Source organism: Erinaceus europaeus, chromosome 3 (assembly GCF_950295315.1).
Source record: "Erinaceus europaeus chromosome 3, mEriEur2.1, whole genome shotgun sequence".
In the NCBI taxonomy this organism is placed as follows: domain Eukaryota; kingdom Metazoa; phylum Chordata; class Mammalia; order Eulipotyphla; family Erinaceidae; genus Erinaceus; species Erinaceus europaeus.
Window position 1 is genome coordinate 184,094,078 of NC_080164.1, and position 21,751 is coordinate 184,115,828.

Here is a 21,751-nt window from a genome sequence, read left to right on the forward strand (position 1 = left end):
GGCGGCTGTCCTTCCAGGCACCTGTTTTTCACGGGTGCCCACACCACGCTCAGCCTCGGCCTCACAGTCCCCACACCCGAGAAGCGCCACCCTGAACGGCGGGACCGGTGTTTCTGGGGCCGAGACAGCGCGATGCTTCTCAGAGGGGCTCTCGTGCCGAGACCCCGGGGCCGGCCTCAGCCCCCGATCTGAGGGGAGAGGGGCCGAGGGGAGGGGAGCAGCATGGCGCTGTGGCGCGGATCAGGGCCTCGTGCTTGAACATGCGGCCCTCTGACTCCAGGCCTCCGGACCCCCCCCCCCCCCCCCCCCCCGTGACTGACCTGGCGCTCGATGCCCCCTCACACGCAGTGCTGGTGCCGCCTTCTGGCTCCTGTCGTCGGGTGGGGCACAGAGCCGTCTCTGCCAGGGCCTTTCTGGCTGTCTCTCCCGGCACAGAGCCGTCTCTGCCAGAGCTGCCTGCCGGGGGCGGGGGCCGGGGCTCTGAGCTGCAGGGTCTGCGGTGACGCTTGCTTGTTTTCTGGCGGAGGTTCCAGGGTCCTGCATGTGAGCAGATGTGCCCGTCTGTCCGTGCTCCGCACGCCGGAACCCACGGGCAGGAGCTGTTATGCCAGTGAGGGGAGCCCCCGAGTTCCCGGTGGTCGTCTCCCCTCTGACCTCATGTCTCCTTCGGGCTAGTTTGTCCGCATTCTTTCTCCGGCCCGGAAGGTGGAGCAGTGTCTAGAGCTCTGGCATTGGGAGGGTTAATTAGGTCCTGAATTTGATCTCTGGTGTCCCGAGGGCCAGAGCAGCGCTGTGCTGCCCTCTCTGCTGTCTGTCACTGCTAGGTGAAGAGTCGCTTTACAGATGTGTTGTTTGATTACTGGATGGAGACAGAAACGGGGGGGGGGGGAGACAGGGAGGGAGAGAGACAGAGAGACACCTGCAGCCCTGCCTCACCACACGTGAAGCTTCCCCCTGCAGGTGAGGGCTGGGGTTTGAACCTGGGTCCTCGCACACTGTAATGTGTGTGTTTAAGCAGGTGCACCACCACCCGGCCACACTTATTTATTTATTGTTGTAGTTATTATTGTTGTTGTTATTGATGTCATCGTCGTGGTTGGATAGGACAGAGAGAAATGGAGAGGGGAGGGGAAGACAGAGAGGGGGAGAGAAAGATAGACACCTGCAGACCTGCTTCACCGCCTGTGAGGCGACTCCCCTGCAGGTGGGGAGCCGGGGGCTCGAACCGGGGTCTTTATGCTGATCCCTGTGCTCTGTGCCACGTGCGCTCAACCCGCTGCGCGCCGCCCGGCCCCCGATGTATTAGTGTGTATTGTGATTTTGCTGGTGGAAGCGCAAGGTTGGGTGGTGTGTGTAAGTATGGGGAAAGTAATAGTGTCTGGCCCTGTTTCTCAGTCTTGAACTCACCGTGTCGGATCTTATCCTAGGACAATGACGTCTTCTTGGGCTGGGAAAAAGGAGCTTACAAGAAATGGGCAAAGAGTAAGAAGAAGTGTTCAGACCTCACTCTGGAAGAAATGAAAAAGCAGGCGGCTGTGCAGTGTCTTCGCTCTGCTTCTGACGAGGTGAGTGAGTGCCGCACCCGCCCGCGGGGAGACGCTGACAGAGCCCCTTGAGCAGGCCAGCTGGAGCGAGAAGTCGCTGCTCTGGCCCCACCGTCACAGGAAGGGAGGGACACCGGCACCGCTCCTGTAGGTGCTCTGAAATGCTTCTGTGCGCTGTTGGGATTAGGATTATGCGGATTTGGGCCCAGGTGGTGGTGCACCTGGTTGAGCCCACATGTCACAATGCGGAAGGAACCGGGTTCAAGCCCCCGCCCCCACCTGAAGGGGAAAGACTTTGCGAGGGGAAGCAGGACTGCAGGTGTCTCTCTGTCTCTCTCCCTCCCAATCTCTCCCTTCCCTCCTGATTCATAGCTGTCTCTGTCCAATAAAGATAATAAAAGGTTTGGAAAGAATGCACACACATTTTATCTTTTTTCTACTTTGTGTTGTATATTTCATCTTCCTGACATCTTGGTTCTCTCTCGTAGTAGCCACGTGCCACCAGACGCCACTCTGCACCCGGTGCCCCTTGCCCCTCATCTCCCTCTGTGGTGCGGAGCCTCCCTGGCGTGGCTGTTGCTTCTTCCAGCCGCCTTCCCTGCAGTGGCGTGTAGTCGTGATAGTTTAGGGAAACTGTATTTGCTTACGACTTGTACAATTATGTTGTTGATGTCTACCATTTCTTAGGAGTATTTTCACATTTTTCAGCATCCTGAAATAATACAGTTCTAGAGTACAATAATCTATTTCAGTAAACTACAAGTTTGGTTTATTTTATGTTTTTCTATTTATTTATTTTCCCCTTTTGTTGCTATAGTTGTATTTTATTGTTGTTGTTACTGATGTCGTCGTTGTTGGATAGGACAGAGAGACATGGAGAGAGGAGGGGAAGACAGAGAGGGGGAGAGAAAGACAGACACCTGCAGACCTGCTTCATCGCCTGTGAAGCGACTCCCCTGCAGGTGGGGTGCCGGGGGCTCGAACCGGGATCCCTAAACCGGTGCTTGCGCTTCGCGTCACATACGCTGAACCCGATGCGCTACCACCTGACTTTTTTTTCCTAATTTTTAATTATCTTTATTTATTGGATAGAGACAGCCAGAAACTGAGAGAGCAGGAAGAGACAGAGGGAGAGAGACAGAGAGACGCCTGCAGCCCTGCTTCACCACTCGCAAAGCTTTTCCCCTGCAGGTGGGGACCGGAGACTTGAACCCCGACTCCTTGTGCGCTGTAACGTGTTCTCAGCCAGGTGCGCCACCACCGGCTCCACCTCCACAGGCTTTTAAATATATATCAGAGAGAGAGAGGCGAGGAGGGAGGGAGGGAACCGGATCGCGCCTGTGGTACTGGTAATGCCAGGGACTGAACTTGCTGCTGGAGTGTTCACTGCAACACTCCCTGCCTGCCTGCCTGCCTGGGCTGCAGACACTGCAGAGTCGCCTGCCCTGCCCTGCTGTCCCTGTGCTTTCGGATGTGGTGCGGTCGGAGCTCTTTCTCGGGCAGTGAATGGCTGGATGGGGAGCACTCACCCGTCACCAGCAAGGGCTCTCGGCCGACGTGGGGCTGACGTCTGTGTGGCCACCGGTGCTGCCCAACCTGTCTGAGAGCCCACGCGCCGGCGCCTGCTCCTGGCACCTGCCGCGCTTCCTGACCCTCACGCCCGCCGGCAGGCTGGCTCGCTCCGGCTCGCTCCGGCTGGTGCTGCTCAAGCTGCAGGTTTCCACTTCTCCGGAACCGGAAGAGTGCCGCTTTGATAGTCATGCTCACTGGTTCTTCTGTTTCCTCATCCCTTCTCTTTTCCTCTCTCCGTCCTTCCTTCTGATTTTTGAAACTTAGGAAATTCTCGACCGCAGCTTCTGCCTCACAGACTGAGGTGAGAAGGTGGAAGTCACTGCCTGTGGTTCCTACGAAGTGAGGTCCCCGGGAGGGCGAGTGGGGAGGAGCGGGCAGCGGGACCAGGCTGATGTCCCTCGGCCCCGTCCCTCTGCCTCGGGGCCGGTCCCCGGCCGGCCACCTGACGCCGGACTTCCTCTGCCTCGGCGCTCAGCCCGGTCCAGGTGACCCGGCCTGCCGAGCGCAGGCGAGGGGATGGTGGCCTGCGGCCAGCACGCTTGCGGTGCTCAGAGGAGGGAGGTGGCTGTGCTGGCCGCCGGAGCAGAGTGGCGGAGCATTTGAGGGCTGGAGAGGAATCCGACATGCAGACAGTTGCTCCAAGTGAGGTTGACTCGGGTAAATGCCGCTGGGTCGCGGCTCAGGGCGAGTCCGAGGAGGGGCTTTAATCTGGGAAGGATCCGATTTCTCCTGGGGCCAGAGCCGGGCCAGGGCCGGGGGAAGTCGGCTGCAGCCTCGGCTTCAGGAGCTGCTGGGGAGCAGGACAGCCGAGGTGAGCTGCGAGGAGTGCGATGAGGTGGAGGGGCAGAGATCGGCGTCTCCTGCCTGGAGGCCGAGGTGCCCCTCTGGTTCCTGCCGGGGTCTGTCTGGTGACTTCCACAGTGAGCGGCAGAGTTCTGTTGGCTGTGTCGCCGCCGTGGAGTGGTGCTCGTTGCCCGAAAGCCTCGGTGGTCGTGTCTGGCTTCCTGCGGCGCCCCGCCCCCGACACGCGCACGCACAGGCACGCACACTCGCTGTCTGTCGGGGCTCTCCGGCCGCTGCCAAGGTCAGGGCGGAAGCCACCAGCAGCTTCCACTCGGGGAGGTCAGTGCTCAGACATGGCGACGGGACGAGACTTGTTGATGATGGGGGCGAGAGAGGGACAGAGGCACCGTCGCTTTGCTTCCTGCTCGCAAGTGGGGACTGCGGGCTTGAACCCGGGTCCTCCCTTGCACACGCCGCGTGTGCACTTAACCATGCGCACCACTTCCCAGCCCTGCCTGTGGCTTTGTGCCAGCACCCCCGGCCGACCTCCGCCCACCCGGTCCTCTGTCTCCACCTCACCGGAGACAGCTCCGCGCTCTGGCACAGGGGTGGGGGGGTACCTGACAGACAGACGTGGACAGTATGGACGTCTCAGAAGTGACTTTGACTCCAAGATGAGCGTTTGCGGTGCCTTTCAAGGTGTCGGGTAATTGTGAGGAGCCTCACGATCACCCGCATTCCTGAGATTGTGGCCCTCAGATAAAAACAAGAGGAGTCGCCGGGTAATAGTAGGGAGCCTCACAAGTGGCATCAGGGTCTGGGCATCTGGTGCACTGACCTCTCAGATCCCGGCCCGCGACAGCCGTGGCCTCCTGTCAGCTCCCTGCTGCTGAAGCTGCCTCCGCTCACTCGTCTTTGACGCCACAGTGGCTGCGGGTCTCTGGGCGTCTGGTCACGGTGACTAGTGGGTCCTAAAGAGGAACGGTACTTGGGCTCAGTGGAAGGCGGCTCGGACCCTCTCCGCCAGGTCTTGTCACTAGTGCCGCCGCCCGGGTCTGCAGGGCCTGGGTTGGCCTGTGCGCTGACCCCACCACGGGCGGGCTTCGGCTCTCCAACTTGCGACGGCACCGCTTTTCACATCCCTTTGGACCATTACCACTTAACAGAATGACTTCACTGTTTGACTTCTTTCTTTCTGTTTATTTATTTATTCCCTTTTGTTGCCCTTGTTGTTTTATTGTTGTAGTTATTATTGTTGTTATTGAGGTCGTCGTCGTTGGATAGGACAGAGAGAAATGGGGCGAGGGGGGAAGACGGGGAGAGAAAGACAGACACCTGCAGACCTGCTTCACCTCAGGTGGGGAGCCAGGGGCTCGAACTGGGATCCTTGCGCCGGTCATTGTGCTTGGTGCCGTGGGCGCTTGACCTGCTGCGCTGGCGCCCGGGCCCTTGACGGTCCGTGTTTAAGGAAGGGAGGTCCGGGAGGAGTCAGCTCGGTGCTGTGTGCCGAGTCGGGTCACCTCGCTCTCGGCCTGTCGTCAGCCCGACCCGGCAGGGCCGCTGCTCAGAGCAGAGGCGGCGCCCTCCACGTCCGCGGAGCTGCCTGGCCGCTCAGGCTGCTGGCAGTTCTTCCGCAGACCGAAACGCGAAACGCGGGGAGACCGACGGAGGCGTTTTCCGGCACACAGAAAGATGCGGCACCCGGAGCCTCCCGAGTCCTGGGACACCCCGTCACCCCGGTTCTCTGCCCGGCAGGAATGCAGAGCAGCCGGCCTGCGGGGCCCCGGGCCCAGGCATGTCCACCTTGGCCTTTTCTCTAGTTGAGCGTTATCGGGGCGTCGACTCTCCGGACACACGAGTGTGTGTGCGTGTGTGCGTGCGCGCTCCCCCCACTCGTGTGCTCCCTGGCACGTGGCGTGTCTGTCTGTGGGGGGGGGGGGAATGGGGGGCGGGCCACCGGACCTGAGTGACCTACAGACCCTGCTGACTCTCGACCTGGCACTTGATGGGCGCCGTTTGGTGCCCGTTTTCAGAGCTCGGTCACAAACTTGAGTTTCTGTCAGGCTGACCCTGGCGGGTGGGCCAGAGTCCACTTCACAGCGAGGAGAAGCGGCCCCTCGCCCCGCCTCACACTCAGTCCCCCGAGCCTACGTGGCCGGGGACGCGTGCCGTCTGGGGTTCGAGCCCCCAGCTCTGCCTGCAGCGTAGCAGTGCAGCAGGCGTCTCCTGTAACTCTCGTCTCCTTGAGGGAAACACAGAAGCACTGGAGCGGAGCCGACGCCCGGCCTCTGGTCAGCCTGGGCCAAAAGAGGATGAGGAAAGAGGCCTGGGCTCCGTGTCCACCGAGTGCGGGGCCGGGGCCGGGGCCGGTCGTTGGCGGCTCGCTGCAGAGTGAGTCTCCCTGGCTGCGCGGCCCTTTAGCCTCAGAGAACCTCTCTCCCTCTCTCCCTCCCTCCCTCTCTCTCCCTCTCTCTCTCCCTCTCTCTCTCCCTCTCTCCCTCTCTTCCTCTCTCCCTCTCCCTCTCTCTCTCTCTCCCTCCCTCTCTCTCCCTCTCCAAGGAGCCCGTGTGCCTGCAGTCTGTGTGTCAGGGCCTGTGTGTTCCCTCCCCGCACGCCCGCCCGCCGGCCGCATCAGCTGACCCCGGTGTTGGGTCTGTTGGGTCGGTGTTGGGTCTGTTGGGTCGGTGTTGGGTCGGCAGCAAAGAGGCTGAGGCCCCCCGCCGTGCCGTCACTCCTGGGCGTTATGGTGAGAGGCGCCGCCGGGCCTGCCTTCTCCTCCTCCTCCTCCTCCTTCTTCTTCTCCTCCTCCTCCTTCTCCTTCTCCGCTCCGCTTCGTCCTGTTGACCGCGGCCTCACCCGGCGGCCTGGGTGTCGGAGCCGCCGGCCGCGGGGCTCTTGCTCTGGGTGCCTGGGATTCTCGTGCTGAGTCACCCGGGTGGAGTGAGGGGGGCAGGCTCTATTTTTAGCCCCCAAGGCCGGGAGGGAGGGAGGGAAGGCTGAGCAGAGCCCCGCGTGCCGCCTGCCCCCGGGTCCGTTGAGGCACCCCCACCCCCACCCCCACCCCAAGAGACACTGCCAGCTCCTCGTTCCGTCCTGCGCGCCAGAAGCGGACAGTGTTCAGAGCTTGAAAGTCGTCATGGTGAAACGTGGTTTTCTTGTGCCCATTGCCAGCACTCGGCTCCCTGCCTCCCTCCTGCTGTCCCTTCCTGCCTCCCTCCCTCCCTCCCTTCCTGCCTGCCTGCCCCCCTCCCTCCCTCCCTCCCTCCCTTCCTTCCTGCCTGCCCCCCTCCCTCCCTCCCTGCCTCCCTCCCTCCCTCCCTCCCTCCCTGCCTCCCTCCATCCCTCCCTTCCTCCCTGCCTGCCCCCCTCCCTCCCTCCCTCCCTCCCTTCCAACAGAAATTGAGGAGGGGGGCAGAGGGAGAGAGACAGAGACACCTGCAGCCCTGCTCCACTGCTCATGAAGCGTCCCCCCCGCAGGTGGGGAGCGGGGGCTCGAACCCGGGTCCTTGCACTTGGCACAGTGTGTGCTCAGCTGGGTGCCGCCGCCCGGCCTCCACTGCCGTTTAGAGGTCTGCTCTGACCGGGCCCTCCGTGCCGTCTCCTGCCCGCGCTCCGCACCCCTCAGGGTGACGCTGTTCACAGGCCGTCAGGCGGTGTGGCTCTCAGGGTGGCTCTCAGGGTGGCTCTCGTCCGTCTCCGTCTCCCCCTCTCCCTCTGGCAGGCGGGCGGGCGGGCGGGCAGAGAGGAGAGGAGAGGCCACCAGGATTGGCGGAGTGGTGCCGGCCCGCCATGCCCCGCCATGCCCCTGGGGGCCGGCACTGCACCGCGGACACTTGTCCCCCCACCCCCGGCTGTTTGTCCTTCTGGTCCCCGAAGGGCTGCCTGCCGCGTGTCGGGCTGGGCCGCGGGGGGCTCTCTGTGCGCCGCCAGCCAGGTGCGCCCCGCCCCACCCCCACCGACCCCCGGGGGCTCCTTTCGCACCTGTGCTGAGCGGAACCCACGCGCGTGGAGTTTGGTCTCTTTCTCTCTCTTGCTTTGACGGTCCGTGACGGTCGCCGAGCCCTTCTGTACAGCCCGGCCGCCCTGACGCGTCCTTGTGTTCTCACGCAGAGCTCTGGCATCGAGACGCTGGTGGAGGAGCTGTGTTCCCGGCTGAAAGACCTTCAGAGCCAACAAGGTGAGGGGCAGCGGGCGGGGAGGGCGTGTGGGGGCCGTGCACGGCGGGCTGGGTGGGGGGTGCGGGGGTGCGGGGGTCCGTGCACGGCGGGCTGGGTGGGGGGTGGAGCACAGGGAACGGCCGACGGCGGGGTCACGCCGGGGCTCAGCGCACCTGCAGCGCCGTGGCCGTGGCCGTGGCCGTGGCCGTGGCGGCCCTGAGCAGCGTAGCCCACAGCTGCCGGGTCGTGTGGTGGAGCCGGGAGCCGGCGCTCCCTCTGCCTCCGGCCTGCTTGTGAGCTCTGTCCCGACACCAGCTTGATGGCCGAGCCGCTCCGTTGCTCGTTGCAGGGACCTGCACGGAGCGGCTGGGAGCCTGGGGCTCCTCGTGTCCGGCCACCGTCGCCGCCCGCCCGCCCACCCGCCTTGAGCCTCGTGCTAGAGGCAGTGGCTGCTTGTTGGCATTCTGTGCTTTTCTTTTTGTAAAGTCTTTTATGAATTTTATTTTTTTATTTATTTTCCCTTTCGTTGCCCTTGTCTTTTTGTCGTTGCTGTAGTCACGTTTTGTTATTTTCTTGTCGTCGGCAGGGTTGACTCAGACAGAGACAGAGCATATCCGCACGGCCCGGCTCGTGGGCAGTGAGCATCGCAGGGCCTGGCCCTCTGTGTCCTTAATCTGGGGCAGTGCCCGGGCCAGGGGGAGGATGGCCGGCCTCGGCCCGCCCGCCTAAGCGCCCGTAGCAGGTGTCGGAAGGGAGTGGCTTCTTTGCAGATTGAGGCAGAACGGCCAGCCGGGCGTTATCAAGTCCCAGAGTGCAGAATCACGTGAGAAAGTGCTTCTGCCTGCACACAGTCGCTCTCCCGGTGTGGCGGGCAAGTGACGGGGACTCCGCGGAGTCTGCGCTGGGCCGAGTCCCCCGACACGCTGGGCAGCTCGCTCGCTCGCTCGCTCGGAAGACAGGCTGCACCAGGGTGCGCCTCCTGGCACAGAGGCCTGGGGAGCGTGAGGCGTGAGCGCTTGCCGACTGCACCGACTGCACCGACTCGGTCTGAGGCACGTCTCTCCGCATTTTTGTTTCCTGGCAGAAGAGAAGCACCACAAGAAGTTAGAGGAGTCTCCGTCTCCAGAGCCGGAACTGTCCCCTCCCGCGAAGGACCAAGTGGAAATGTATGTAAGAGTGTGTGGAGACGGGGCCGGGCGGTAGCGCAGCGGCTTAATCCCGGTTCGAGCCCCCGGCTCCCCACCTGCAGGGGAGTCGCTTCACAGGCGGCGAAGCAGGTCTGCAGGTGTCTTTCTCTCCCCCTCTCTGTCTTCCCCTCCTCTCCCCATTTCTCTCTGTCCTGTCCAACAATGACAACAATAATAATAACAACGATAAACAGCAAGGGCAACCAAAGGGAGAAAATGGCCTCTAGGAGCAGTGGATTCACAGTGCAGGCACCGAGCCCCAGTGATCACCCTGGAGGCAGAAAAGACCACTGAGGCACACAGTGGGCTGTGGCAGAAGCGGACTCACAGCTGCTGCTTCGCTTCCTGCTTCCTGCTGCGGAGTTCAGGGGTCACCACACACTTAGGGCCGTTGACACTAGCGATGTGGGTGAAGCAGAGCGTCCCTCCCACTCCTAAGTGCGCGCCTAAGTGGGCACACGGCCGAGCTTATTCCCGCCTGCTGTGGCTGGTGCCCTTCAGCGCTGCGTGTGAACCCCGCAGGGCTCTGTTCTGTAGCTCTGGGGCAAACTCAGTAGGGGCACACACGCTGCTTGCTCTTTTGAGAACAGGACCTCTGACCTCTCTGTGCCCTTGGCCTCGGCTTCCGGAGTAACAGTCCTCTCAGCGTCGGCAACGGCCTAAGGCCGGCCCTTCCCTGGACACCTTCCTGCGGGCTCTGCACCGGCCTTCCTGACCACCCCGCACACACGCAGCCGCGGTCGTGTCGGTTGTCCGGTGTGCACTGCACGCAGCTTACCCGCCCCCCGAAGCCAGCGGGCCCTGCACCGCTGTACTTCTGGGGCTCGAAGGCTCCCGGCGGCCTCCTTCGTGGTGTCCTCAGCCTCCCGGTGTCCTCTCTGCCGACACCTGGACCTGGACGCGGTAGTCGCCGCCTCCGGCTCCCACCCTTTTCCCTGGAGGCCTTTACCCCTCACGCCGCCCCCACCCCCAGGGCCGGGGGATCGCGGCACAGAGGTCAGGTCAGAGCACTCTGCCGCCGGCCTCTGTGCTCACGTCGCACCCGCGGTCGAGGGTGTGGGCAGGACGTTTCGTGGTGACCGGACCGGACCGCACCGCGTGGCGGTCAGATACCCTCTGCGGCTCCGCCGCTGCTCAGGCGTCAGGCGCTCTGCCCGCCCGGGGCTCTCAGCCCGTGTTCACTTCCCGAGTGAGATTCGGGTTTCGCAGACAAACCCTGACCCTGCGTGTTCCTCAGAGTGTGTGTGTGTGTGTGTGTGTACACACGGTCTGGGGGGGGGACGCGGTGTGAGGCGCCTCTCCGTAGGGCTAGTGCGCGGGACGCGAGGAGTTCCTGGATGACCCAAGCTGACTGTTGCAAGGGAGGCTCCTTTCTTCTTCCCAGGAGCTCGTGTCTTCCTGGGCCCAGATTTGAACTCTTCCCTCTGATCCCCCCAGGTACTACGAAGCTTTCCCTCCACTTTCCGAGAAACCGGTTTGCCTGCAGGAAATCATGACGGTGTGGAACAAGTCTAAAGTCTGCTCCTACTCCAGCTCCTCGTCGTCATCCACGGCCCCCGCCGCGAGCACCGACACCCCGTCTCCCGAGGACGGCCACAGCGAAGGGGAAGCGGGCCGGGAGAGGAGCGCCGCGGCGCCCCCCAGCGTGCGCGAGAGGGTCCTGAGCCGAGGGCAGCGGGACAAGGAGAACAAGTTCCGCAACGGCGCCCCGGAGGAGCGGCCGGCGCTGTACAGAAGGCAGAGTCGGCACAGGCCTGAGGGCAAGAGCCGCCCGCGCTCCTGGTCCTCGGGCTCCAGCGAGGCGGGCTCCAGCTCCAGCGGGAACCGGGGCGACCTGAGCGCTTCCATCAAGTGTCTGAGGGTCAGGCCCAGGGCGCGGGAGATCCGGAGCAAGAAGGGGCGGAGCGTGCGGGCCAGGCTGCCACTGCGGCCCGGGCCCGGGGAGCAGGCCGAGCGGAGCCTCCTTGGCGGGGGCGGCGGCGGCGGCGGCGGCAGCAGTGGCGGGGGCTCCACCAAGCAGCCCTGCAAGCAGCGGGGGAAGAGGCCGCTGAAGGAGATCGCGCGGAGGGAGCCGGGCGCCGGGCGGGAGGAGGGCCGCGACCCACACGCCGAGAGCAGGGGCGACAGGCGCTACAAGGAGGAGCCCCTGTGGTACACGGAGCCCATCACCGAGTACTTCGTGCCCCTGAGCAGAAAAAGCAAACTCGAGACCACGTACCGCGGCAGGCCGGAGCCCAGCGACCCCGCGGCGGCCGCGGTGGAAGAGCTGGCCGAGTCGGTGCACGGCCTCCACAGAACATACCTCGCGGCGGGCACCTTCATCAACGGCCACTTTGTGGAGATGCCCGCAGTTTTCGACGAGGACATCGACCTCTCGGGGCCCTCCCTCTGTTCTCTGCCCGAGGATGATAAGTACCTGGATGACATTCATCTGTCAGAATTCACACACTTCTATGAAGTGGACATTGACCAATCCATGTTGGATCCCGGTGCCTCAGAAGCGACGCAGGGAGGAAGTCGGATCCTGAATATGATCCGGCAGAAGAGCCAGGAGCGGGCGGACCTCGAGGCGGAATGCTGCATCGTGTTGGACGGGGTGGGGTTGCCAGGGCAACGTGCAATATGGACCGACTCTCCCAGGCCTCTGGGTGCCGAGGGCTTCTTCCTGAGGGACCTCGGCCACCTGGCGCAGTTCTGGGAGTGCTGCTCGTCCAGCTCGGGCGACGGCGACGGCGAGAGCTTCGCGGGGGAGTCCCCGACCCTCCTCTCTCCCGCCTCCGACGGCACAGTGCTCGACCCGCACCTGCTGGCCGGCGATCAAGAGCTCTTTTCAGATATTCATGAAGGATCGGGTGTGAACTCTGGCTTTTCAGTGTTTGAAGTGCAATGCGGTGATTCTGTTTTACCATTTTCTTTTGAAACACTCAACTTGGGAGACGACAGTGCGGATTCTAGTGCTAACACGCTTGGGAAGACACAGTCTCGCTTGCTGATCTGGACCAAAAACAGTGCCTTCGAAGAAAACGAACATTGCTCCAATCTTTCCACGAGGACTTGTAGTCCGTGGTCCCATTCAGAAGAAACGCGTTCAGACAACGAGACGTTGAATATTCAGTTTGAAGAATCCACGCAGTTCAACGCCGCCGAGGAGATTAATTATGTAGTCCCTAGAGTCTCGTCCAATTACGTAGATGAAGAACTTCTAGATTTTTTGCAAGATGAAACTTGCCAGCAGACCAGTAGGACTTTAGGAGAAATGCCCACATTAGTTTTCACAAAAAAATCGAAACTCGAGTCTGTCTGTGGTATCCCGCTAGAGCAGCAGCCAGAGCCCGAGGCCTTCGAGACTGCCCAGGCGTGTGAGGATCAGAGCCCTCACGGAGAAGGCTACAGCTCGGGGGGCATGCAGGATATCTGGGCGAAGGTGGCGGGTCGAGGCTCTGTGGCCGTGGTGGAGGTGGACAGGATCGGCGAGGAGCTGTTCTCAACAGACGTGAGTGACTACTGCTGCTGCCTGCACGCGGAGGCCAAGATGGAGCCCCTCCATGAGCCCCACAAGGCCGTGCAGAGGTCCGAGTACCACCTGTGGGAGGGGCAAGAGAACCCGGACAAGAGCGCTTTCGCGGCCGGCGAGCTGTCGAAGGTGGACGGAGGCGACTACACCACCCCGTCTAAGCCTTGGGACGCAGCCCAAGATAAAGAGAACACGTTCCTCCTGGGGGGCGTGTACGGAGAGTTCCAGACCTTTAGCAGCGACGGGGAGTGGGCGGTCGTGCCCCCGAGCCACGCCAGGGGAAGCTTGCTGCAGTGTGCGGCCTCCGACGTGGTGACCATCGCGGGCACGGACGTCTTCATGACCCCGGGCAACAGTTTCGCCCCCGGCCACAGGCAGCTGTGGAAACCCTTTGTGTCATTTGAGCAGAACGATCAGCCCAAGAGCGGGGAGAGTGGGTTCAATAAGGGCTTCTCTTTTATCTTCCGTGAAGACTTCCTAGGAGCCTGTGGTAACTTCCAGGTCGAGGACCCGGGGCTAGAATATTCGCTCTCTTCCTTAGACCTGAGCAACCCGTTGTCGCAGGTTCTCCACGTCGAGTGTTCCTTTGAGCCCGAAGGCATCGCCTCCTTCAGCCCTGGTTTTAAACCCAAGTCCATCCTCTGCTCGGACTCAGACAGTGACGTTTTCCACCCCCGGGTCTGCGGCGCCGACCGGACGCAGTACAGGGCCATCCGGATCTCGCCCCGGACTCACTTCCGCCCCATCTCCGCGTCCGAGGTGTCCCCGGGAGGAGGGAGCGAGTCGGAGTTGGAGTCTGAGAAAGACGACGTGGCCGTCCCCACCCCTTCTCAGGGTCTCGCGTGCGGAGACCCCCAGGCCGACCTCGGGCCGCTGGAAGAGGACGCGGAGACGACGGAAGGCCATTACTACGGGAAGTCGGAGCTCGAGTCTGGGAAGTTCCTTCCCAGGTTGAGAAAGTCTGGGATGGAGAAGAGCGCTCAGACGTCGCTCGACTCCCAGGAGGACGCCGCGGGGCTCCTGGCGCTGGGGAAGCAGAGCCCGTGTTTGGAGTGCGGCCTGGGCGCGGCGCTGGCCCCGGAGTCAGAAAGCTCAGAGGCCGGTCGTCGGATCGTGGCGCGGTGCGAGGAAGAAACGGGCAACTTCTGCGGCTGCCACGCGGGCTGCCAGTTCCCGGTGTGCGAGGACAACCCGGTTTCTTCAGGACGGCCGGAAGAGGTACGTGTGTGTGTGTGTGTGTGTGTGTGTGTGTGTCTGTGTCTGTGTGTATCTGTGTGTGTGTGTCTGTATGTGTGTGTATCTGTGTGTGTGTCTGTGTATCTGTGTGTGTCTGTGTGTGTGTGTGTATCTGTGTGTGTGTCTGTATGTGTGTGTGTGTGTCTGTGTGTGTGTCTATCTGTGTGTGTATCTGTGTGTGTGTCTGTGTGTGTGTGTCTGTGTGTATCTGTGTGTGTGTGTCTGTGTGTGTGTGTCTGTGTGTGTCTGTGTATCTGTGTGTGTATCTGTGTGTGTGTGTCTGTGTATCTGTGTGTGTGTCTGTGTGTGTGTATCTGTGTGTGTGTCTGTGTGTGTCTGTGTATCTGTGTGTGTGTCTGTGTGTGTGTCTGTGTGTGTGTGTCTGTGTGTGTGTATCTGTGTGTGTGTCTGTGTGTGTGTATCTGTGTGTGTATCTGTGTGTGTGTGTCTGTGTATCTGTGTGTGTGTCTGTGTGTGTGTATCTGTGTGTGTGTGTGTGTCTGTGTATCTGTGTGTGTATCTGTGTGTGTGTGTCTGTGCATCTGTGTGTGTGTGTCTGTGTGTGTGTCTGTGTGTGTGTCTGTGTGTCCGTCCAGCAGTGCGAGGCAGGCTGGAGTCCGTGGGGACAAGCTCACTCTGGATCGCATCACTCTCGTGGTCTCTCACATCAGACCCTGAGGTGACCGGAAGTGTGTCAGTGTGAGGTAGAGGTTTTCTGTAGCAAAAGGTGTTTTGAAAAAATAGGTGACAGACGTGAGGCTCTCCCGTGTGGCCTGCGGTGCACGTGCCGTGCACCGGACACTCCCGGAGTCCCGGTGCTCTGCAGAAGGAACGGGAGGGATGTGTCTAGAACGCTGGCCATCTTAGTGAGACGGATGTTCTCCATGTGAAAGGTGGCCTGTGGCCTGTGCTCAGGGTCGGGGGGCCTGGGGGTCGGTGCCAGGACGGCTCAGGGTCCCCTTGGCGTCGGCCTGCCAGGAGCCTCAGAGCCATGTGCCCCCTGCCCCTTCCGACCCCCCCCGCACCCCCCCGCCCCGCCACGCGCCCCTCCGCCTCCTGGCACGGCCATGCGTCCGTCGTGTCGCTGGAGTCAGAGTCGGGCGGCCGCCAGGTGCCGCGTCGCGTCCCGGTCCCTCGATCCCCCGGGCGCAGAGCGGTCAGAGGGGCACCGGGCACCACAAGGTGCGCCCCTACCCGTCACACTACCTGCCGGTCTTGGGGGGCTCCTCTCCCTTCCCCTCGAGTGACGACGGGCATGGGGGGCACGTCCGCAAGTGGGCTGCCCCGCCCGGCCCCCGCGCCCCCCACCGCCCCCCACCACCCGCGGCCCTCGGTGAACGATCAGATCGGATCGCCGGCTCTTGTGGTCCGAGTCCGGGTCCGGGTCCGGGTCCGCCCCTCCCCGGCCCGCTGTGCCCCCGCGAGTCTGAGCGAGGCCGGTTCTGCTCTGCGCCCCGCTCTGCCCTCCGCGCTGCAGCTGTGCGCGGCGCCCCCCCCCCCCCCCCCCCCCCCCCGCGCCGGGCGGTGCTTTTCCCGGTGGCCGCCCTGGTGGCCGTCCAGGGCCTGATGAGGGGGGGGAGGGTGGGCGCCTCCCCGCTGCTGCTCGCCCGGCCACCCCCCAGGGCCCTCAGCGCCCCTCCACAGCCGGTGGTGGCAGCACCCGCGTCACCTCCGGCTCCTGACTGCTGGGGCGCAGGCGTCCCGGTGGCGGTGGCGGTGGCGGGCAGCCAGGGCCTCGTGTGCCACCCCCGAGTCCGTTTTGCCTCTTCGGGGGCTGCCCGTGCCCCTTCTCGCGCGTGAAGCCCACCTTGCGGGAGAGGCCCGGCCTCCAGAGCCGCCCGCGGGCTCCTGGGGTGTGAGACGGTGACGCGGGCTGAGGGCCCGGGGTGGGGCGCTGCCCGCCCGCCCGCCCGGTGCCCGGTGCCCAGATGAAGTCGGACTCGGTGAGACCGAGAGCACTGGCTCCTCACAGCTCAGGGGCGGTGCTGGGAGTCGCGTGCGGGAGACCGACCTGGAGCCAGGGGGCCAGGACCGGCCTCCTCCCGGGAGCGGCTGGGGGGGCTCCTGCCACCAGAGGACGAGCCGGGGCCGCGCTGCCTGCAGCAGCCGCCTGAGGGTCTGAGGGCCGCTTCGCCCGCGGCCCGCCCGCGCCTCCCTTGGCTCGAATCCCCTCAGCGCCTCAGCTCCGCTTGGCTTCCGCCCGCCGGTCCGGGTGCGAGCAGGGCAGGTGCTGCTCCGAGGACGCCCGCCCGCGCAGCCTCCTCCTGTCCGTCTCTTCTCCCTGGACCCCGGGGAGGAGCGGAGGCCCGGCCTTCTCTGCCCCTGGACGCAGCCTCTCTGCGCTGTGCCGGTCTGTGCCCGGACGGTCCGCCCGCACGCTCGCCAACCTGTCTGTCGCTTTCCCCGCACAGCCTCCCGCACTGAGCACCGCACTGAGCACCGAGGGACAAGGAGGACCAGATCCGAGGCTCCGAGAGCAGAGCTGGTGGGAAGAAGCCGCGGGGTCCCCTCGCTTTCCCGCCTCTGAGTGCGAAGGTGGTAAGGGCGGCGCCTCCGCTGTGGGGAGACTCTGTGGGGAGAGGCGGGACGCGAACCAGTGCCGGTGCCACGCGGAGGATCTGTCTGTGCGGGCCAGGGAGCTGCCGCAGTGCCCCGTGCTGCCACAGGGCTGGAAGGGACAGTGGGGGGGCCGTGAGGAGGGAGGCTGAGGGAGTGGGGGACCGTGAGGAGGGAGGCTGAGGGAGTGGGGACCGTGAGGAGGGAGGCTGAGGGAGTGGGGGACTGTGAGGAGGGAGGCTGAGGGAGTGGGGGACTGTGAGGAGGGAGGCTGAGGGAGTGGGGGGACCGTGAGGAGGGAGGCTGAGGGAGTGGGGGGACTGTGAGGAGGGAGGCTGAGGGAGTGGGGACTGTGAGGAGGGAGGCTGAGGGAGTGGGGGACTGTGAGGAGGGAGGCTGAGGGAGTGGGAGACCGTGAGGAGGGAGGCTGAGGGAGTGGGGGGACCGTGAGGAGGGAGGCTGAGGGAGTGGGGGACTGTGAGGAGGGAGGCTGAGGGAGTGGGGGACTGTGAGGAGGGAGGCTGAGGGAGTGGGGACTGTGAGGAGGGAGGCTGAGGGAGTGGGGGGGCCGTGAGGAGGGAGGCTGAGGGAGTGGGGGACTGTGAGGAGGGAGGCTGAGGGAGTGGGGGGGCCGTGAGGAGGGAGGCTGAGGGAGTGGGGGGACCGTGAGGAGGGAGGCTGAGGGAGTGGGGGGACCGTGAGGAGGGAGGCTGAGGGAGTGGGGGACTGTGAGGAGGGAGGCTGAGGGAGTGGGGGACTGTGAGGAGGGAGGCTGAGGGAGTGGGGGACTGTGAGGAGGGAGGCTGAGGGAGTGGGGGGACCGTGAGGAGGGAGGCTGAGGGAGTGGGGGGACTGTGAGGAGGGAGGCTGAGGGAGTGGGGACTGTGAGGAGGGAGGCTGAGGGAGTGGGGGACTGTGAGGAGGGAGGCTGAGGGAGTGGGAGACCGTGAGGAGGGAGGCTGAGGGAGTGGGGGGACCGTGAGGAGGGAGGCTGAGGGAGTGGGGGACTGTGAGGAGGGAGGCTGAGGGAGTGGGGGACTGTGAGGAGGGAGGCTGAGGGAGTGGGGACTGTGAGGAGGGAGGCTGAGGGAGTGGGGGGGCCGTGAGGAGGGAGGCTGAGGGAGTGGGGGACTGTGAGGAGGGAGGCTGAGGGAGTGGGGGGGCCGTGAGGAGGGAGGCTGAGGGAGTGGGGGGACCGTGAGGAGGGAGGCTGAGGGAGTGGGGGGACCGTGAGGAGGGAGGCTGAGGGAGTGGGGGCCGTGAGGAGGGAGGCTGAGGGAGTGGGGGCCGTGAGGAGGGAGGCTGAGGGAGTGGGGACTGTGAGGAGGGAGGCTGAGGGAGTGGGGGGGCCGTGAGGAGGGAGGCTGAGGGAGTGGGGGGACTGTGAGGAGGGAGGCTGAGGGAGTGGGGGGACCGTGAGGAGGGAGGCTGAGGGAGTGGGGGGGCCGTGAGGAGGGAGGCTGAGGGAGTGGGGACTGTGAGGAGGGAGGCTGAGGGAGTGGGGACTGTGAGGAGGGAGGCTGAGGGAGTGGGGACTGTGAGGAGGGAGACTGAGGGAGTGGGGGACTGAGAGGAGGGAGGCTGAGGGAGTGGGGGACTGTGAGGAGGGAGGCTGAGGGAGTGGGGGCCGTGAGGAGGGAGGCTGAGGGAGTGGGGACCCTGAGGAGGGAGGCTGAGGGAGTGGGGACCGTGAGGAGGGAGGCTGAGGGAGTGGGGGACCGTGAGGAGCGAGACTGAGGGAGTGGGGGACCGTGAGGAGGGAGACTGAGGGAGTGGGGGACCGTGAGGAGGGAGACTGAGGGAGTGGGGACCGTGAGGAGGGAGGCTGAGGGAGTGGGGGCCGTGAGGAGGGAGGCTGAGGGAGTGGGGGGACCGTGAGGAGGGAGGCTGAGGGAGTGGGGGACCGTGAGGAGGGAGGCTGAGGGAGTGGGGACTGTGAGGAGGGAGGCTGAGGGAGTGGGGGGACTGTGAGGAGGGAGGCTGAGGGAGTGGGGGGACCGTGAGGAGGGAGGCTGAGGGAGTGGGGGACTGTGAGGAGGGAGGCTGAGGGAGTGGGGGGACTGTGTGGAGGGAGGCTGAGGGAGTGGGGACTGTGAGGAGGGAGGCTGAGGGAGTGGGGGACTGTGAGGAGGGAGGCTGAGGGAGTGGGGGACTGTGAGGAGGGAGGCTGAGGGAGTGGGGACTGTGAGGAGGGAGGCTGAGCGAGTGGGGGACTGTGAGGAGGGAGGCTGAGGGAGTGGGGACTGTGAGGAGGGAGGCTGAGGGAGTGGGGGACTGTGAGGAGGGAGGCTGAGGGAGTGGGGGCCGTGAGGAGGGAGGCTGAGGGAGTGGGGACCGTGAGGAGGGAGGCTGAGGGAGTGGGGACCGTGAGGAGGGAGGCTGAGGGAGTGGGGGACCGTGAGGAGGGAGGCTGAGGGAGTGGGGGGACCGTGAGGAGGGAGACTGAGGGAGTGGGGGGACCGTGACGAGGGAGACTGAGGGAGTGGGGGACCGTGACGAGGGAGGCTGAGGGAGTGGGGACCGTGAGGAGGGAGGCTGAGGGAGTGGGGGCCGTGAGGAGGGAGGCTGAGGGAGTGGGGGGACCGTGAGGAGGGAGGCTGAGGGAGTGGGGGGACCGTGAGGAGGGAGGCTGAGGGAGTGGGGGACCGTGAGGAGGGAGGCTGAGGGAGTGGGGACTGTGAGGAGGGAGGCTGAGGGAGTGGGGGGACCGTGAGGAGGGAGGCTGAGGGAGTGGGGGGACCGTGAGGAGGGAGGCTGAGGGAGTGGGGGGACCGTGAGGAGGGAGGCTGAGGGAGTGGGGGACCGTGAGGAGGGAGGCTGAGGGAGTGGGGACTGTGAGGAGGGAGGCTGAGGGAGTGGGGGGACCGTGAGGAGGGAGGCTGAGGGAGTGGGGGACTGTGAGGAGGGAGGCTGAGGGAGTGGGGACCGTGAGGAGGGAGGCTGAGGGAGTGGGGGGACCGTGAGGAGGGAGGCTGAGGGAGTGGGGGGACCGTGAGGAGGGAGGCTGAGGGAGTGGGGGACTGTGAGGAGGGAGGCTGAGGGAGTGGGGGACTGTGAGGAGGGAGGCTGAGGGAGTGGGGACTGTGAGGAGGGAGGCTGAGGGAGTGGGGGACCGTGAGGAGGGAGGCTGAGGGAGTGGGGACCGTGAGGAGGGAGGCTGAGGGAGTGGGGGACCGTGAGGAGGGAGGCTGAGGGAGTGGGGACCGTGAGGAGGGAGGCTGAGGTAGTGGGGGACTGTGAGGAGGGAGGCTGAGGGAGTGGGGACTGTGAGGAGGGAGGCTGAGGGAGTGGGGGACTGTGAGGAGGGAGGCTGAGGGAGTGGGGGACTGTGAGGAGGGAGGCTGAGGGAGTGGGGACTGTGAGGAGGGAGGCTGAGGGAGTGGGGGACTGTGAGGAGGGAGGCTGAGGGAGTGGGGGACTGTGAGGAGGGAGGCTGAGGGAGTGGGGGACTGTGAGGAGGGAGGCTGAGGGAGTGGGGACTGTGAGGAGGGAGGCTGAGGGAGTGGGGGACTGTGAGGAGGGAGGCTGAGGGAGTGGGGGACTGTGAGGAGGGAGGCTGAGGGAGTGGGGACTGTGAGGAGGGAGGCTGAGGGAGTGGGGGACTGTGAGGAGGGAGGCTGAGGGAGTGGGGACCGTGAGGAGGGAGGCTGAGGGAGTGGGGACCGTGAGGAGGGAGGCTGAGGGAGTGGGGACCGTGAGGAGGGAGGCTGAGGGAGTGGGGGCCGTGAGGAGGGAGGCTGAGGGAGTGGGGACTGTGAGGAGGGAGACTGAGGGAGTGGGGGACTGTGAGGAGGGAGGCTGAGGGAGTGGGGGGACAGTGAGGAGGGAGGCTGAGGGAGTGGGGGACCGTGAGGAGGGAGGCTGAGGGAGTGGGGGGACCGTGAGGAGGGAGGCTGAGGGAGTGGGGGGACCGTGAGGAGGGAGGCTGAGGGAGTGGGGGGACCGTGAGGAGGGAGGCTGAGGGAGTGGGGGACCGTGAGGAGGGAGGCTGAGGGAGTGGGGGACCGTGAGGAGGGAGGCTGAGGGAGTGGGGACTGTGAGGAGGGAGGCTGAGGGAGTGGGGGGACCGTGAGGAGGGAGGCTGAGGGAGTGGGGGACTGTGAGGAGGGAGGCTGAGGGAGTGGGGACCGTGAGGAGGGAGGCTGAGGGAGTGGGGGGACCGTGAGGAGGGAGGCTGAGGGAGTGGGGGGACCGTGAGGAGGGAGGCTGAGGGAGTGGGGGACTGTGAGGAGGGAGGCTGAGGGAGTGGGGGACTGTGAGGAGGGAGGCTGAGGGAGTGGGGACTGTGAGGAGGGAGGCTGAGGGAGTGGGGGACTGTGAGGAGGGAGGCTGAGGGAGTGGGGACCGTGAGGAGGGAGGCTGAGGGAGTGGGGGACCGTGAGGAGGGAGGCTGAGGGAGTGGGGACCGTGAGGAGGGAGGCTGAGGTAGTGGGGGACTGTGAGGAGGGAGGCTGAGGGAGTGGGGACTGTGAGGAGGGAGGCTGAGGGAGTGGGGGACTGTGAGGAGGGAGTCTGAGGGTGTGGGGGACTGTGAGGAGGGAGGCTGAGGGAGTGGGGACTGTGAGGAGGGAGGCTGAGGGAGTGGGGGACTGTGAGGAGGGAGGCTGAGGGAGTGGGGACTGTGAGGAGGGAGGCTGAGGGAGTGGGGGACTGTGAGGAGGGAGGCTGAGGGAGTGGGGACCGTGAGGAGGGAGGCTGAGGGAGTGGGGACCGTGAGGAGGGAGGCTGAGGGAGTGGGGACCGTGAGGAGGGAGGCTGAGGGAGTGGGGGCCGTGAGGAGGGAGGCTGAGGGAGTGGGGTCCGTGAGGAGGGAGGCTGAGGGAGTGGGGACCGTGAGGAGGGAGACTGAGGGAGTGGGGGACTGTGAGGAGGGAGGCTGAGGGAGTGGGGGGACAGTGAGGAGGGAGGCTGAGGGAGTGGGGGACCGTGAGGAGGGAGGCTGAGGGAGTGGGGGGACCGTGAGGAGGGAGGCTGAGGGAGTGGGGGGACCGTGAGGAGGGAGGCTGAGGGAGTGGGGGGACCGTGAGGAGGGAGGCTGAGGGAGTGGGGGGACCGTGAGGAGGGAGGCTGAGGGAGTGGGGGGACCGTGAGGAGGGAGGCTGAGGGAGTGGGGACTGTGAGGAGGGAGGCTGAGGGAGTGGGGGCCGTGAGGAGGGAGGCTGAGGGAGTGGGGGGACTGTGAGGAGGGAGGCTGAGGGAGTG

At 64.8% G+C, this 21,751-nt stretch overlaps 2 protein-coding genes across 9 annotated transcripts in view; both read left to right on the top strand.

The window, feature by feature from the left end:
* The window catches only part of MRFAP1 (Morf4 family associated protein 1), a 240,426-nt gene that overhangs the window by 30,200 nt on the left and 188,475 nt on the right, over positions 1-21,751 (top strand). The window lies entirely within an intron of this gene.
* KIAA0232 (KIAA0232 ortholog) overlaps positions 1-21,751 on the top strand; it is a 46,417-nt gene that overhangs the window by 8,680 nt on the left and 15,986 nt on the right. For 3 of the 7 annotated variants that reach the window (XM_060188496.1, XM_060188492.1, XM_060188493.1), the window contains exons 3-7: positions 1,428-1,565; positions 8,010-8,076; positions 9,141-9,222; positions 10,681-13,975; positions 16,405-16,531. In XM_060188496.1, the coding sequence (XP_060044479.1) occupies positions 1,428-1,565; positions 8,010-8,076; positions 9,141-9,222; positions 10,681-13,975; positions 16,405-16,531 (3,709 nt within the window). Of the gene's footprint in view, positions 1-1,427; positions 1,566-8,009; positions 8,077-9,140; positions 9,223-10,680; positions 13,976-16,404; positions 16,532-18,074; positions 18,115-21,751 lie in introns of those variants that run through there. The other 4 variants (XM_060188497.1, XM_060188494.1, XM_060188495.1 and 1 more) reach the window with 3 other exon arrangements.